Genomic DNA, 16,456 nt, shown 5'->3' with positions numbered 1-16,456 from the left:
TACAAATAATCATACACACCAATATCAATAAATATTAGATAGGTTCTTAAATTATTGACAGGTCGGTGCTTGTTTACATCACGTGACATTCCAGCGGGCCTGCCAAAATGGATAGGATGGATGCAACGTTTCGGCGAACGATGACAAACGTCACAGACGTTTTGTTCCCTGTCAGTAAGACAGCACGTGATCCACAAAGACAACAGATAATTAAACCAGGTTGTTAAATGAACGCTGCATAGTGTTGCTCCTTCATTCTTTCCAATTATCAGTGAACGAAAGCTATTGAGCATATGTTCTTTTAATTTCGTGACAAGCCTCTTCAGACAGACGTGGAACTGGGCATATTGTTTCACATAAACATTGTCACAGTTCATTAAGATAAACTCAAATGACTCAAATTAAAAGCAATGGTATGGCCATATTGTGGTAACTTATACAAACACGTTGCAAATATGATATCGCAGTGTCTTTTGATATCAAATACATCAACATGATTCATTGGTGTAAAAGTCAAGGCCTGATGATAACATAATAGTGAGGTTCCGTTTCAAAATCATGTTTATTTGTATTTTGTTGATAAAAGGCAAAACTGAATGTCTAAGTGTGACATGTACAGCTGACAAGCTTCAGTGGCAGAGAGATGACTGTCTTGGTAGTGAATGAAATCACAAGGGTGTGCCCAGATGTTTAATGCAATTTCATTTTAATGGCAGAATGCTTCTACACTTCACAGTTCCTAATGACTATGAATGTAATAAGTACACTTCATGGCATATTTTTCACGCTAGGCTAATCATTATGTTTTTTTTGAATGGACATAGAACATGTTGAAGTATGAATGGACATAGAACATGTTGAAGTATGAATGGACATAGAACATGTTGAAGTATGAATGGACGTAGAACATGTTGAAGTATGAATGGACATAGAACATGTTGAAGTATGAATGGACATAGAACATGTTGAAGTATGAATGGACATAGAACATGTTGAAGTATGAATGGACATAGAACATGTTGAAGTATGAATGGACATAGAACATGTTGAAGTATGAATGGACATAGAACATGTTGAAGTATGCTGTCTGTATATAAGATTTTGAACTTTTACATCCACTTTATTTTCACGATTCATATTTTTCTAAATTTCAGGTAACGAGTATGTAACCAATCTGCCCCTGCAGATGGCGCTGTTCTTTAATGCCTGCTACTCTCCATTGTGGATGATTACAATTGCTGTTGTCATTGAAGCCAAGGTATAGCAACATGTAATAGGTTACTCTCCTGTAATAACATAGCTATTAATAGGAAAACAGTCACATTGGTCCAAATATCGCTTTGTAGTTCAGATGTCTCTTAGGCAGCCATTGTGTGTAGGAAGGAAGTCTACTTTCTTTATTTTTCCATTGCAGTTTGCATACCTCAACATGTTGTATCAGATCATTGTGACGGCGGTCTTCATTGCCTACAGCATCATAGAGGTAGTCAGACTGTATCTTGGCTATGTGGGCAACCTCATGGAACGGGTAGGTTGTTAACATCTGTTAAATAGTCACTTCCCATTTCAATAACGCACAAGTCCTGAATAATGCAGGTCATAATTTCTTCTGCATTGGGGCTCCTTTCCAATACAAACATAAGTAATTGTTTCTTTCCAAATAATATGTTTTCATAGTAATGTTGTACAGTCGTGCCCTGTTTATCTGAAAACTTGTGTTTTTGTTGAAATTGTCTGGATAGGCGAATTTTCGGATGTCTGAATCACGGGCCATATGTACAAAGAAGCGAACATTGTAGGCGTCAGACATGATCTTTATTGATTACACATAAACAAATATCAGTTCATGCAGTAATGCTCGCTTGAAGAAATCAGTCATAGCCTTTTGCACTGGCTTTGTAGAAAAGCGAGAGGACTTTAGTTTTAGTAACAGTTCAAGATTCTCACTGTCGCCTGCACACTCGTAGCTAATCAGCTGATCAAGGTAACCATGTGTTTCCATGTGAGACACGGGGCGGGGAGGTGGCACCTGCTCAAGTTCATCATCATCATCAGCCTCGCTGTCAGAACACACTGCTTGGAGGATGTCAGTGTCACTCAAAGAATCACCTGTCATTCCGTCACTGTCGACATTCACAAGATCATTGGCCGTAACAGTCACATTTGCAACTTCTGCAAAGGATCGTAATGCATCGCGAAGTTCTGACAAGGCCATGGCTTCTTGTGGGTCCTCATGTGATTGGATAATTTCTACGTGATGAAAGCAGTTAGCAATTGTCTTTTCACTCACAGCTGTCCAGGCTTGCTTGATCATCCGAATTGCAGTGCGTATGTTGACAGCTGGAGTCTGGTTTGTGTCAATACACTCAATGAAATGTCTCACTACAAGCTTGCGGTAATGTGCTTTGAAAGCATGGATTATTCCAGCATCCATCAGCTGTATGTGTGCAGTCGTGTTGGGTAGCAAGAAGTGTAATTTGACATGTGCCAGCTTCACATTGTGGGTGTGGCTAGCTGCGTTATTCATCAGTGATATGACACGCCTCCCTTTCAGTCACATCTGCCTGTCAAATGATAGTAACCAGTCCATGCTTTGGCATTTTTCCTGTACCTAACATAAACCTCTGGATTATAGTCACTACCAAAACAGCGGGAATGCCAAAACCAGTCCATGCTTTGGCATTTTTCCTGTACCTAACATAAACCTCTGGATTATAGTCACTACCAAAACAGCGGGAATGCCTAGCCTTGCCAATTACAAAGGGTTTGATTTTTAGTGAACCATCTACATTTACACACAATGCTAGGCTGACTCGTTCTTTAGAGCGTTTTGTAATACTGACAACTCGTGAAGGTCCCGGGGTAGAATAAGAATTCAGCAACCCATGCTTGCTGTAAAAGGCGACTATGCTTGTCGTAAGAGGCGACTAACGGGATCGGGTGGTCAGGCTCGCTGACTTGGTTGACCATGTCATCGGTTCCCAATTGCGCAGATCGATGCTCATGTTGTTGGTCACTGGATTGTCTGGTCCAGACTCGATTATTCACAGACCACCGCCATATAGCTGGAATATTGCTGAGTGCGGCGTAAAACTAAACTCACTCACTCACTCACTCATTTGTAGTACTGACAGTCTGAGATGCAAGTGTCTGATTTGGTCCAGGTTTGAAGAACAAACCAGTTTTGTCTACATTGAAGATGTCTTGCTCCTCATAGTCTTCAAACACCTTTTTTAGATCATCTCGACCCTTCTTTTTCAGTTTACATTTCGTCATTGATGGACAAATTGTTTAGCTTTACGAGCATGTGATAACTCCGATGAGCTTTCAGGAATTTGTACCCATTTTGATTTGTCTTTTAGAATGTCGCTGATTGTTGACTTGCCATAGGTGTGACTGAATTCTGTGCAAAATATTTAGTAAGGGTTTCTAGGCTTGCTGAGGGATACTGCTCCTTGTATCTACAAATTTCTCTATTTTCCCTTGCTGAAATGGCATGGGTCTTACGTTTGTTTGGTTGACTTGCCACTTTGATCGACTAATAAAATGTTCCTCAAAGTAATTATAGTGACCCACAAATTGACACAGCTCAAAGTTAATTCAGTGTCACCTTGCTACTCAGAGGTAGTTAATCCTCTCACGCTTCAAAGACTGCTGACTTCTTTCATGTTAGGGCATGCGAAGCCCTCGGTAATCGCATGTGTAAACATACAGGTGCTCAGCCATCCGGATATACGAGACAAAAAATGCACATAATTTAGTATTTTGTATGTGAAAATGACTGTATGGTTATGGAAACTGGATTTCTGGATAGGAGAGTAATTTTACAACGTGGTGAATTTGTTATAAGGAATTTTTGTTCGGAAGTCGTGTTTTCCGGATATCTGAGGTTCCGGAAATGCATTCCTTATCACCCACCCTTGACTGGCCATAAAAGGCACTATATTTAAGCCAAATTTATCAAGTTGCAATTTTTGCAAAAGAGTTATTTTTGTTTGATGGTCAGTTAAACCATCATCAAAGTCCATCAAAGCTATTGCCTTTTTGGGGCATAGTGGTTAAAGTTATGCCGAAGACCTGGGTTCAATTCCCCACATGAGTACAATGTGTGAAGCCTGTTTCTGGTGTTTCCCTCTGTGATATTGCTGGAATATTGCTAAAAGTGGCATAAAATCATGGCCTCATTCTTCCTTTCCTGGATGAACGTTTTGGTGGAAGAGACTTTCCACAGCCCATGGGAAATACTGTCATAAAATCCTAGACATCTGTTACAGTGTGTAGAGTTTTCGTTTGCAGATGTTTCAAAATTCTAAGGATGGTTTGAAAAGGCAGTGTTCTGTTTGAAACCATATATAAGGCTGGACAAAGCTTCACACAACTGCTTTCTAACAGGCTAATGCTGACTATAAGTGTTTTTGTGGTTGGTCAGTTTGTGACAGATCATTCTGACATGCCCTGCAAAGGTCCTCAGATCTTTACGTAGTGGTAGCTGTACCACTGTAATTTGTTTGAAACAACTCTGTATGCAGTGTCCCGTGGCTAGATATTCAGAAAAACCTGCTAACTTTACTTCTTCTTGCATTGTATTGGTTTAGTTTCAAATAGGGTCAAAATATTCTATATGTAAAATCATATCGTACTGTATGGGAAAGGGTTTGTTGGCCAAGTGCGTTTCTGTATCATGCTTCAGGAGAGGAAACAACTGATGTAGAAGGCAAGCATAGTGCATATTATTATGCTATTTTGGGTTACCAAAAGGATAGATACTTTGCTACCCGTCTCTAGATATCTTGATACACGTACATGTATATCAAACACTTGATAAACTGAATGTGTAGTGGGCACTGAAATAAGGTGAAACATGATTGTTGAGAGAATTGTTGTTAGTCGACATCACAAAGTATAAGATGCGCAATGGATTTCACCTAAAAAAGCTGACTTTGAGAATTATTGAAACTTGATGTTTTTACTTATTTGAGGAATCAAATCAAAAGAGATCAAATCAAAGGTCCAGTATCGAAAATCAAATCGAAAATTCAATCAAGGTCTGGGTGAATCACTGCAGCCCTAGATATAAATATATTCAAAGCGGAATTACACCTATCCCTTTCCCTGACTACCATGTGTAGTGTGTCGTATGTTGCAGGTTCCTGAGCTGGCAGGCTTCTGGCTGTTGACAGTGTTGCTACAGCTGCCTCTCATTCTGTTGATGACCTTCAACGAAGATGCCAAGGTAGTGCCTTTGGAGCGTGCCGTGAACATAGTGAAGGCCTTGTTCATTGTGTTTGAGGTGATTTGTGGCTACTTTGCTATCAGGATCATGGTTAACTATCAAGTCACAAAGTTCCATCTTCAACAGTTCTCTGACCTGGAGCAGATAGACGATCCTTACTACCAGCATGATGATGGATATGTCATGTGATCTGGCAGTGAAGGGGTCATGTGATATGCAAACTGATGTCATCTGATTGGTCAAATGTACATGCAGGTTAGCCTGCATTTCTTGTGTTACGCCAACAGGTGGGTTACGTGATCTGTAAGTGGATGTCATGTCATCATGTCAGTGTCATGTCATTGTGTGATCTGTCAGAGGACAAGTCATGTGATATGCACATGTTAGTCTGCAAGAGATGTGTCATATGGCGTGCTGACATATTTATTATCAGATGTTTTGAGAGAGACATTTTCAGTCCTTTTTATGTCATGAAACATGTTTATTCTTTAATAAGGTCAACATATGATGAGAAATGAAAAGATGTTGTGTGACTTGTCAGCATTGTCATTTGGGATCCAGCAGGCTGATGCACTATAAGATGTGCTCACTCTGGACATAGGTGTAGGATATGGCTGTAGTGAGCGTCCCTTGGTATGACACCATACCGATAACATAGCATCTGTGATGAATATGCAGAGTGCCGTTAGTGCACAGAAATCTAACAGGCGCATAAATTTCACTTCCATGGTCCCAGTACATCCTCCATAAATAGAAACTGATTAGCTTTGAATCCTACAGTGTTTGAGTGATACCACCCATCACAGACAAGTCATCACAAAGCAGTCTTTTTTATCTTTTATTGCAGATGAGTCATGAGAATAGTGTTCAAATCCCTGCATTTATTTTAAGTATTTGTTATTCATTATTCTCAAAGACATTGTTGAAAAGGAGGGATTCGTAAAGAAAACATAATTTGGTTTTGTGTCGACTTTTTTTTAAATGCTTCCTGATTTGTTAACACAAGGGCCTAAATGTCCCTGATCATCCAACTCTGATATCCATCACTGCAGTATGACGACGAAGTCTCATGGCAGCTACAGCTGAAAATAGAACACTGGTACACAACTGTCCGTCCATGGTAAGGATTCCTAAAGGAATTCATTGATATTAACATATCTAGTTTCCGTCCAATTTATGAATGAGGTGAGCATATCAAAACATTGATTGACTTTCCCTTCAGTGCTGTTATCAACTGTCCAAAGGAATACTTTACAAAGTAAGAAGCTCTTCGTACAGGAACATAAGCATAAACTAAGCTTCTTAAGGTTTATCTTTCAGCAGGAATTTGCTAATATTTTGACTGTTAGTTGAGGATTGATGGATAAAATGATAATTACTGATGCATTAAATCTGATACATTGATACTACTGTGTACATGGTGTAGTATCGTATGATACAAGGAGATACATTTCTGTAACCTGCTATGCTACTAAAAACAAGTTAAGGACATGCCATGACAGCTTATTTATAAGTAAGTATAACAATGAGTCATAATTCGATGGCCCATAACTTTTTTTGAGTAGTGTAGATTGTATGTTTGTATCTATGTAAGTAAACTGGATTGTATCACAACCCTTGTATTGATATAAGAGTAGCACCAGTGTACATTACCTCTGTATACTGTAAATAGTTTGTACATATGTATAGCATGTACATTTTTTTAAGTTGTTGAAAACATTATCTCAGTTGTAATTAAATCATATTTATTTACAATTTTGTTACAATAAAACATATATTTCTAGGAGTCTCCTGTTGTTGATCCAATGAATCAATGCTGTTCATATGTCACAGTGCATTGTCTAAGGTTTCAGTTGCATGCGCGCCACATCAAAGAGCATAACTGAGCATTGTTGGTTCAAATCCCTGCTTGGCTCGGGTATATTTCGAGGCTTTTTGACTAGGCTAGTGGTTAGAGCATCCACGTGGAGAGTGGAAGATCGTGGGTTTGATCCCCTACTATGTCATACCAAAAGACATTAAAATCTGGTTCTTGTTGGTCCCTGCCTGGCACCTGGTATTAATTGGGTACAAAAAGGACAGTTCGGTCTGGAGTCAGTATAATGTGTCTGAGTGGGGTACTCATGTTTAACCGCGGAATGGTTTCTCTGAGTTAAAACTATTGAACTTGCTAAAGTCTGGGCTTGTACAAGCAGCCACACAATACATGCAAGCTTGTCACCAGATGAGTGAAATATTCTCGAGACGTCTACTATATAATAGATATTAGTATTATATCAGTTAATAACACTTTTGACCTCACAAAATAATTTATTGCTTTCTCCAAACAAGGCTTACTTGCAAAGTAAATGGAAGCGTACATTTGTATGGAACATTATGAAGCTTTATACTGACTTGGCTTGGCAAAGTGTGTCACTGCCTTCAAACCATTGTCAAGGATCATCATTTCATGACATTAAACCAAGAATAGTTACACATAGTACACGACAAGTCTGTAAGACCTTGCAATGCGTCTGTAATACCTTGCAATGCGTCTGTTTTCCTGGGCCCGCTTGCACAGAGCAATCTTAGTTACAATCAATCTTAGGCCCCTACAATCAATTTTACAATCACCATACAATTGCCCTAATCCACATGCACAAAGATGATCTTAAGACAGCACGGATTTAAGATCGCGATCTTAACTAAGATCGAACTCTTCAACGTTGCAGGTAGAAATTTCTTAAACTCGACGCCTGTCTACAGTTGTCTTCAAGTGCGCATAGCATGCAGCGCAAAGAAAACGTGGAACTGGTTACTGCACACCAAATGACACCCCTTCCTTAATCGCACCTTGCAGATTTTTCATGAAAACAAAATAAAACCCCCCAAAACCCCAACCCACAAATCTTTGAAGGAAATGATAACGTTGAAGAAGGCAGCGATAACGTGGAAGGTAACATGTATAATCACTCGTACCTCAGGGGTTATTCTCTAATTTTTCTACATTCTAATTTTTTATGAACTAGACATGATACTGCAACCACAGAAATATCATGTTTTATGCAAGTATTGAAATACAAACAAATACGTTAACAAATTGGGTCTTGAGTTATTGACCTAATAATCATGAAATTAAAAGATAGCACATAAATAAAATTTCCTTATGACATAACGCCTAAATGTACCATGAGTAAAATCCCAAATATATCCCACAAGCATTAGATTTGTAAAGATATGAAAGTGTGACATGACTGTGGGAGTGTTGTGGAAAATTCATAGCAGGGAAATATGAAAACGTAACTTATTTCGTGTGTGTTGTATGTGTTGTTGAATGCTCATCCACAGAATATTAATTACTTTATGATATTTTGCTGATAATTATTTTTTCGTTTTGTTAAAAAAACGTTTTATGCAAATTTCACATACCCCAGCAAGTGTATTTTCCCGTTTGAAGAATACTTATTTAAAATGCATAGTTTACAACTCTTGTCTCTCGTCAGATTCAATTTTCACAACTAGGAAAAACATAATTCTGCACGTTATCCAACTGTAGATTATTTCAATGATAAACTAAGACAAAATCATTAACCGAAAAGAAACACGTGGAGGTCTGTTCTGTCACAACAGAAAATGCATTGTATTTAGGCATGGCAGATTTTACGGCAACGGCATAATCTGCAAAGGGAAACCACTCCCATCTTGCGTAAAAACTAAAATTAACTGCCCTTGAGTTATTGAAAAGGTCATGGTCACTGCTAATCGCATGCAGTCACCTTTCGCTACTATCCTTTCCTTGTTTATCAAAAAGGTATGGTGTTCATACTTTTTCCAACACTGAATCGGGTGAGATTTGTACTCAATGATATCGACTCGATAATGATGTTGTTCACTACCTCAAATAACGATATTTCAAACGTTAAATCGATGTTGCATTCTCCGTGTTGTTGAAGTATCGAGGCGAATCATACAGTTTTATGCAATATAAAAGCAATCCCCAAACGCAAAGCTAATTATATGCGTGAAACTGACAATAACTTGAACGCCATTTTGCTACTGACTACAATGATCTTAGCCCCTTACAATTGGTTCCGACCAATTGTAAGTTTTGACTGTAACTTACAATGATCTTAGCCTGCAATCGCTTTGTGCAAGTGGATGGCGATTGTAGCCGAAGCCTAAGATCGCGATCTTAAGGATTTACAATAATTGTAGCTCTAAGATCGTTTTGTGCAAGTGGGCCCTGGTGTGTAAGGAGTGATCTCTGCTTCAACGTAACAAATAATGTGATACATACTCTCATTGTTTCAAGAAGGAAGTGTTGAAGACAGGTGTCACCAACATTCTTCACTAACAAAATATATCAGGAGATCAGACACAAACCCTCCTTTGTGTACAATATCAAAGAGTGGATTGGCAAAACAAATTGCCACGAAGTGGATGTCCATCAAATGGCATCTGTTCAAACTTCTGCATTATTCACCATATGAATCACCATAGCACTGGGCCAGTCACATTTCTGGAAGATTCACAGGTTCTGTTCAAAGTTCCTTTGTGTTGCCTCTACCAACATTGGAGAAACATTGGGTTTGTAGCCAGCAGCAATCTCAACAGTTTTTGTCACCTTGGTGGCCAAGGACAGAAGCTCCTCAGGTTTCTGCAAACATATTTCATTTCATTCCTTAAGTTACAGACAGTGAGTGATTGGCTTTACACTGCCTATAGCAATATCACAGCTGTGAAAACCAGCATGACGAGCCAATGGTATTTTGGCAGGTCATTAATACTTTGAATACCAACTTAAAATTAAATCTATGTATGTCATTACACTTTCTCAGTAAAGTACACTTTCAAGTATCTTTTTGGGGTCAAGTCCCAATCCAGATTTGAAACCACACATTCTTAGTGAGGCATCTTATATAACAGTACACAAATTTGACCACTTCTCAATGGAATAATATATTCATCTGCGAATAGCCGTGGTTGCCACAGCACTTGCTCTTGTCAGAGGGATGGGTACACAGAGTGCTTACTATTTAGAGTACATGTTGACTTCCATTTTTGAGACGGCCACAGTGGCTAAGTGAAAACTGGAACATTTCTGGTGTGTTTTGGCAAGTAGATATGGGTTCAAATCCCACTTTGCTGAGAAAGTGTACATTTGACCACTTTCCAGAAGACAACATGCATTCATTGATTTGACACTTAGCAACTTGGCCCAGTAAATCCAGAATGCAGGGATGGCAACAGGTGACCGTGATTTCAGCAGAAAATCAGCTGGGAGTCAGGGGGTCATAGGGCCCAGACAGGGTCCATGATCGATTGATTTTCATTTAAATCTGCAAATTTCTGTGGATTTGCCACAGTTGCCATCCCAGAAAATGTGATACAATATAACTATCTGATCGACAGAACTTACTTCTACTTCTCCAAATATGATCGGCAAGTCATAGGATTCTGCCAACTTCAACACAGTCTCCATCTCGATTACTTGTTTGTTGGGGAACTCAACTGTGAAAACAAGTAACCATGGTAACAGTTCCTGAACTTTTTAATAAATGCAAGCAAGGTTTAACAAACATGTAAATTATATCTATTTACGAATCTTCACCAGAATGAAAGATTTTCACAATACATCTTAAGACAAAATTAAACAATGTTTTTGATGAAGAGTTATGTGAACAACACACATCTAACATTCTATATTATACCATGGCAATCTCGTGCTGCACATTTAGTGTATGACATAAAGACAGGTCAGATTTCTGATGGACCGTCTAAATTTACAGCTTGCCAGCCTGGTAGTCTGGTGTTGACACATCTGAGAAAATTCAACATGTCTAGGTGTCTGGTTAAATCCATTTGGGGCTGGTAACATTCTAAATTTACCAGCCCTGATGTCAGACTGGGTTTTGGGCTTATTTCATACACCGCATTCAGTTCTTTTCACCAGCAACACCACTGCCTTGATGTTTGAGACGTCAATGACTCATGATGTTTGTCAAGTGGATAAAGGGATAAGAAAAAATGAAATTCCCACCTCCAGTTACTATCAGGGAGGAGCGTCCCACGAAGTACCTCACATCTACAGTTGACAAAGCTTCCTCGACAATCTTCATGCTGCAGACATAACCAACATCAATCAGGGTCTCAGTGGGGTACACAGGATCAGGGTTAGAAATGGTCTTCAGTACCACTGGTTAGCACATGTCATTGTATTTAATTACGTAGATCGATGCTCATGACATTGATCACTGGACTTGAGTGTTTACAGACTGCCACCATATAGCTGGAATATAGCTGCATGCAGTGTTGGACAACCAACAAGTGAGTGAGTTTAGTTTTACACAGCTAGCTACTGTCAATATTCCAGCAAAACCGGAAATGGGCTTCAAACCCAGGTCTTCAGCGAGACAAGCAAGCTCTTTAATCACTAGACAGAGCTCCAGATAAGGCACATATTTCCGTATTTTACTCAATAAAAATCACATTTACTCAATTAGTTAGAAATCTGAGAGTAAAAAAAGTGCATACGAATCACTTAAAACCCAATAGGTCAATAATACCTTGCATACATTACTCCATTAACTAAGATGGCTTGTGTATGATTCGTCGTGGCATCCAAACTCTACAACAGGATTAGCTAATGGTAGGCAATGCCTACATATACATATGCTATTATAGCTGAAGCCACTGTCTAGGGTTACTCTAACTGTCACATGATGAGTATTTAGAAATGGCTGCCATATGTTTGGCAATATGACAATTACTAAAAACTTTTAGTCTATTGAGATGCATATATATTTACATATTTAGAAGAGTTCAGTACTAAATAAGGATAAAAAAGTCTGTGTAAAAGTACTCAATTCTTTTTACTAGTGGAAGCACACAAAATGCAAGTTAAATCTAAAAAAATGCAGTTACTAAACAGATATGGCAGTAAATACCCAATCGCCTGAAAAATCATCTGAAGCTCTCTACCCTACTGACCCTAAACAACCAACTGACGCTGTGGGGTACACTATTCAGTGTAACACAGTTAAATAAACTGTAGTATATGTAGTATATGTTTACCTGTCGTCCAGTGTCAGATTAATGACATAGCAGATGTAATCAATACAGGGTCGATCTGCTTCTTTCTCTGCAGGCAGGGGAAGGGAGGTGGCTGTCCGTCTACACACCGGAATTAATACATATTTTAATCTATATCTGAAGTCAATGAATTTGGAGGCTTTATGCTTCTTTTAGCAATTTTTTCAGCAAACGTAACGTCAACGCAATGTCAGAACATGAACCTGGGTCCTCAGCGTGACAAATGAATGCATGAACCACAAGACTACCACCACCACCCTTGTAAATGCAAGGAGGGCGTTTGATCTAAAGCCACTGTATACAGGTTCCAGTTGATATGTCAGCTTAATATCAGAGGAAAGCCTGAATTAAATTACATTTGTGACGTCAATTCAATGTCTGCTAGCTCCATTATTTTCAGGAATGGAACCTTGTGTACCTGTTTCCATTGTAAGACTTTTGATAGTTCAAACTTATTGCGTTTGATTAGGCTTATGAAATTGCCAATACTTTGAATGTAGTTTAAGTAGGGTAATATCCTTGTGGCTTTCCATTCCTTAAAAGTAATGTGCCATGGCCCTCCGGGGTCTCAACTCCATTATTTTTTAAGAAAGGAGAGTTACTCAGGCATTATCCTCAACATGATGTAGGTCTCAGATGATCATGACTTTGGGGAAAGCAAACTGAATGAGCATAGGTATTGTGCTGACAAATCAGGGAACAGAATCTGGGTCAAAATGAATAAAACCAATAATCATAGGTTTCAGAGGTGGAGAAGGGATGCAGTCTGGCAGTGTAAATAGCAGTGTCTTCGACGATGACCTTCCCATGCCTCATCTGTATTGGGAACTTACAGATGCAGCTGGGCAACAAATATACTGGTAACCCATCAAAAGTTTAGACTCACTTAAAACATTCACTATATGTTATGTATATATGTATGTACATAAGGTTACATCGATGGTGAATTTCTCCACTCATTTGGGGAAGCAGCTACAAACATTATATTGATGAATTGCACGAGGACCATGCTTCAAAATGCTGTAAAGCATGTGCAAATATCATGCATGTGAACAGCTGCATTTTGAAGTAAAGTTTTGTTAAGAAGTCGCAAATTTTCACTGAGTTTTATCATTTATTGAACTCATAACAATAATCTTTTTACCATTAAGAATTTGTTTGACAAAGTATCAGTTCTTGTGTGAATAGTACCTATAAACAGTATTTGCAATATTTAATTTTGAACAGTTGACTGAAGTATGAGACTACATTTACGCTAGTGAGTCTTAACTTTTGATGGGTGATATAGTATGCACTTTATCTAAACAGACAGTTAAGTAGGTATATCAACTTACATATACAATGAGAATGGTGTCTTGAGATTCAGCATTGCCAACCCCAGATCGTGTTTCCCTGTACCTTCATCCCCAACAAGCTGAAAACAGAATGTAAAAAACATGGTATTTTAGGAATAAACTGTATAGGGAACATTGTTTGATTTAGTTCAACAAAATGTCTCAAATCCAACCTTGAGGTGGTATGGTATGCTATGCTATATGCTATATGCTATAATATATAAGCAAACATCTTCGTCTTTCACCTCAACACTGAAATAAAGAACCTCTACATACTCTAATTATTGATAATACACAAATTGAAAGAGTGAATCATTACAAACATCTCAAAGTAATTTTGGACTAAAAGCTTTTGCGTTCAAAACACATGGATCACATTACCAAAAGGAACAACAGCGACTCTAAATTCTTTGCCGCTTAAGAAACTTTTCTACTGACAAAACCAAAATGACTGTTTCTTATCAAAGTTCTATTCAGTGTGTGGTGATCTACATTCTTTATGCTGGTATCAGAGCCCCAGATAAGGTGCATATTTGTTTATTTTACTCAATGAAAATCTCATTAACTCATTTAATCTGGGTGTACAAAACACATTTATGAGAATCACTTAAAACGCCATAGGTCTCTTCACTTCACCTGAAGAAGAGACTAGAATCTGTCTCGAAACGTTGTGACCTTGTATAATAAAGAAGTTGAACCATAAAGCACTTTTAGTTTAGTTTGTGATTCTTGTATATATGAAATTCTGAGGTCATATTTGAGATAAGCAGGTCATGCGTATCTAGGCACTGAATCAATTTCATCGTCATGCACTGAATGTGCTCTAGCTCATACTTTCTCCCTTTCAAAAACCTGATGGGGTTGCTCATTGTTATGCTCTGACTACTTCCCGTAAACACGTTCTCTATGTCTGTCCATCTTTTCCTTGTTTCCCAGTAATACCAGGCAGTGTAACAAGAAGATGTTTCAAAATCTACATTCCATTCTCATGGAGGCAGTTATAGTCAGAGACAGAATGCAGTTTACCAGGTGCAACACCAGCAAACGCTGCAGAGCTATTGTCTTACTATAACATCTCCACCCTTTATGATCTTTACACTTAGGGTTTGGGGGTTTAGGTTTGGGGGTTTGGGTCTGGTACCTTTTCCGATCTATAGGGACCACTAATTAATCTGAAAAAGGTGCAGAAAGCCAATAGTCAGCAGTGGGGTAGCCTACTGGTTAAAGTGTTTGCTCGTGAAGCTAAAGGCTCGGGTTCGATTCCGAAAATGAGCACAATGTCCCATCACGTTTCCACTATTGGCTACTAGTATTAACTCATTGCCCTCGTTTAACTGCAAACAGGAACCCCAGTGAGATTCTCCGCGTTGACGGTTAAGAGCTGCACGCACCTCGTACAATCGTTGTACTGATGTAAAGACAGAGCACATTTAATTAACTTACTGAAGGCAATCGAAAACCGAACAATATACATATTCCTTCCCATTCTGGTTTGGGAAACAAAACTAATATCTGATGATGAGGTAAATGTTCTCACCAATACTGTACACTCTTGACGATTTGGAAGTTTGCTGAAAGGACTCAAAAGTGACGTCATTTTCATGGGTCTGACAATTCCATAACATCGATATTTGATCACGAAAACAAATTTCCCGCATGTCAAACGCTTAACAGAGTTATCTCCCTTGAACAAAGACGCGACTGCATTCTGTAAAACATGGAGTGGTGTCTTAAGTTGGTGTGGTGTGTTGGGGAGTGAGTCTGGAGTATATGAAAACGTAATAGCCACTTTAGCTAATACTGATTACTGCTTAGATTACGCCTTTAATGGCTCTTCCTTGTTTTATACTTTTTTTGAATCACCGATTTCCAAATTCGGACAAAGTAATATATCTGCTGGAAAATACCATCACTGATACATTATAGCTATATATTATATTTGTGATTTATAGATTATTGTCACTGCTCCTCCATACAGGGAGACTCTAACAGTTGTAAACTATCCCTGCTTTATGGAATGTTATGCATTAAATATCATATCTAACAGTTGTGGATAATCCCAGCTGTATGGAATGTTATGCATTAAATATCATATCTAACAGTTGTAGATTATCCCAGCTTTATGGAATGTTATGCGTTAAATATCATATCTAACGCATCGATCACATAACTTTCCTTGCCTCAGATCTTTACAAATTGGGAAATTGTCAACATTTATGAGTGACTGTCAGTTTATCCAAACCTATTTATAAATGGTCACAAATTGAAACACTGTGCAATCATATGTTCAGTTGTAGACAGCAACGCAATCGGGAGAGTGAAAATGTTCACAGGGCTCTAATGAGAAGCATTGGATTAGCTCTCTGGCACTGGGACTATGGGCAGATGGTATCAGCGATGTGTTTCCTCTAATCTGTCACATTCCAGTGGACTGCTCACACATAACCTGACAGAAAGTCAGCTTGCACAGTATTCAGCTGCATGTGGTTTTGTTTGTAAGTTCAAGGATGCAGAGAGGTGTTGTTTTTTTCAAAGAAAAAAAACAACCGAAAACAAAACAAAACAAACAAACAAGCAAACAAAACAAAACAAACAAATAAATAAAACAACAAATAAAAACAAAAGCAAACAAACAAACGCCATCAGTGATCACATATCATGTATCTTATGTCATCAATTTCTTGTTATGCCAGACTCGTGAAGGTCCCGGGGTAAGCGGGTAGAATAGGCCTTCTGCAACCCATGCTTGCCATAAAAGGCGACTATGCTGTCGTAAGAGGCGACTAACGGGATCGGGTGGTCAGGCTCGCTGACTTGG

At 38.6% G+C, this 16,456-nt stretch overlaps 2 protein-coding genes across 2 annotated transcripts; one reads left to right on the top strand and one right to left on the bottom strand.

Moving 5' to 3' along the window:
• The first annotated feature begins 67 nt into the window (after nucleotides 1-67).
• Nucleotides 68-7,016, top strand: LOC137298523 (transmembrane protein 17-like). The gene is made up of 4 exons (XM_067830819.1): nucleotides 68-219; nucleotides 1,155-1,258; nucleotides 1,415-1,528; nucleotides 5,147-7,016. The coding sequence occupies exons 1-4, from the start codon at nucleotides 108-110 to the stop codon at nucleotides 5,420-5,422; spliced, it is 606 nt and encodes a 201-aa protein (XP_067686920.1). The 5' UTR covers nucleotides 68-107; the 3' UTR covers nucleotides 5,423-7,016.
• Nucleotides 7,017-7,523: 507 nt separating this feature from the next.
• On the bottom strand, nucleotides 7,524-15,329 carry LOC137298532 (centromere protein M-like). Its single transcript, XM_067830832.1, has 6 exons — nucleotides 15,176-15,329; nucleotides 13,639-13,718; nucleotides 12,287-12,385; nucleotides 11,253-11,332; nucleotides 10,632-10,723; nucleotides 7,524-9,869 (listed from the first exon to the last, which is right to left on the bottom strand). The coding sequence occupies exons 1-6, from the start codon at nucleotides 15,239-15,241 to the stop codon at nucleotides 9,741-9,743; spliced, it is 546 nt and encodes a 181-aa protein (XP_067686933.1). The 5' UTR covers nucleotides 15,242-15,329; the 3' UTR covers nucleotides 7,524-9,740.
• Nucleotides 15,330-16,456: the final 1,127 nt, after the last annotated feature.

The sequence above is a fragment of the Haliotis asinina genome, chromosome 1, assembly GCF_037392515.1.
Source record: "Haliotis asinina isolate JCU_RB_2024 chromosome 1, JCU_Hal_asi_v2, whole genome shotgun sequence".
Lineage (NCBI taxonomy): Eukaryota > Metazoa > Mollusca > Gastropoda > Lepetellida > Haliotidae > Haliotis > Haliotis asinina.
Note: the sequence above shows the minus strand (reverse complement) of the source record. Positions and strands in the feature narration are given on the sequence as shown.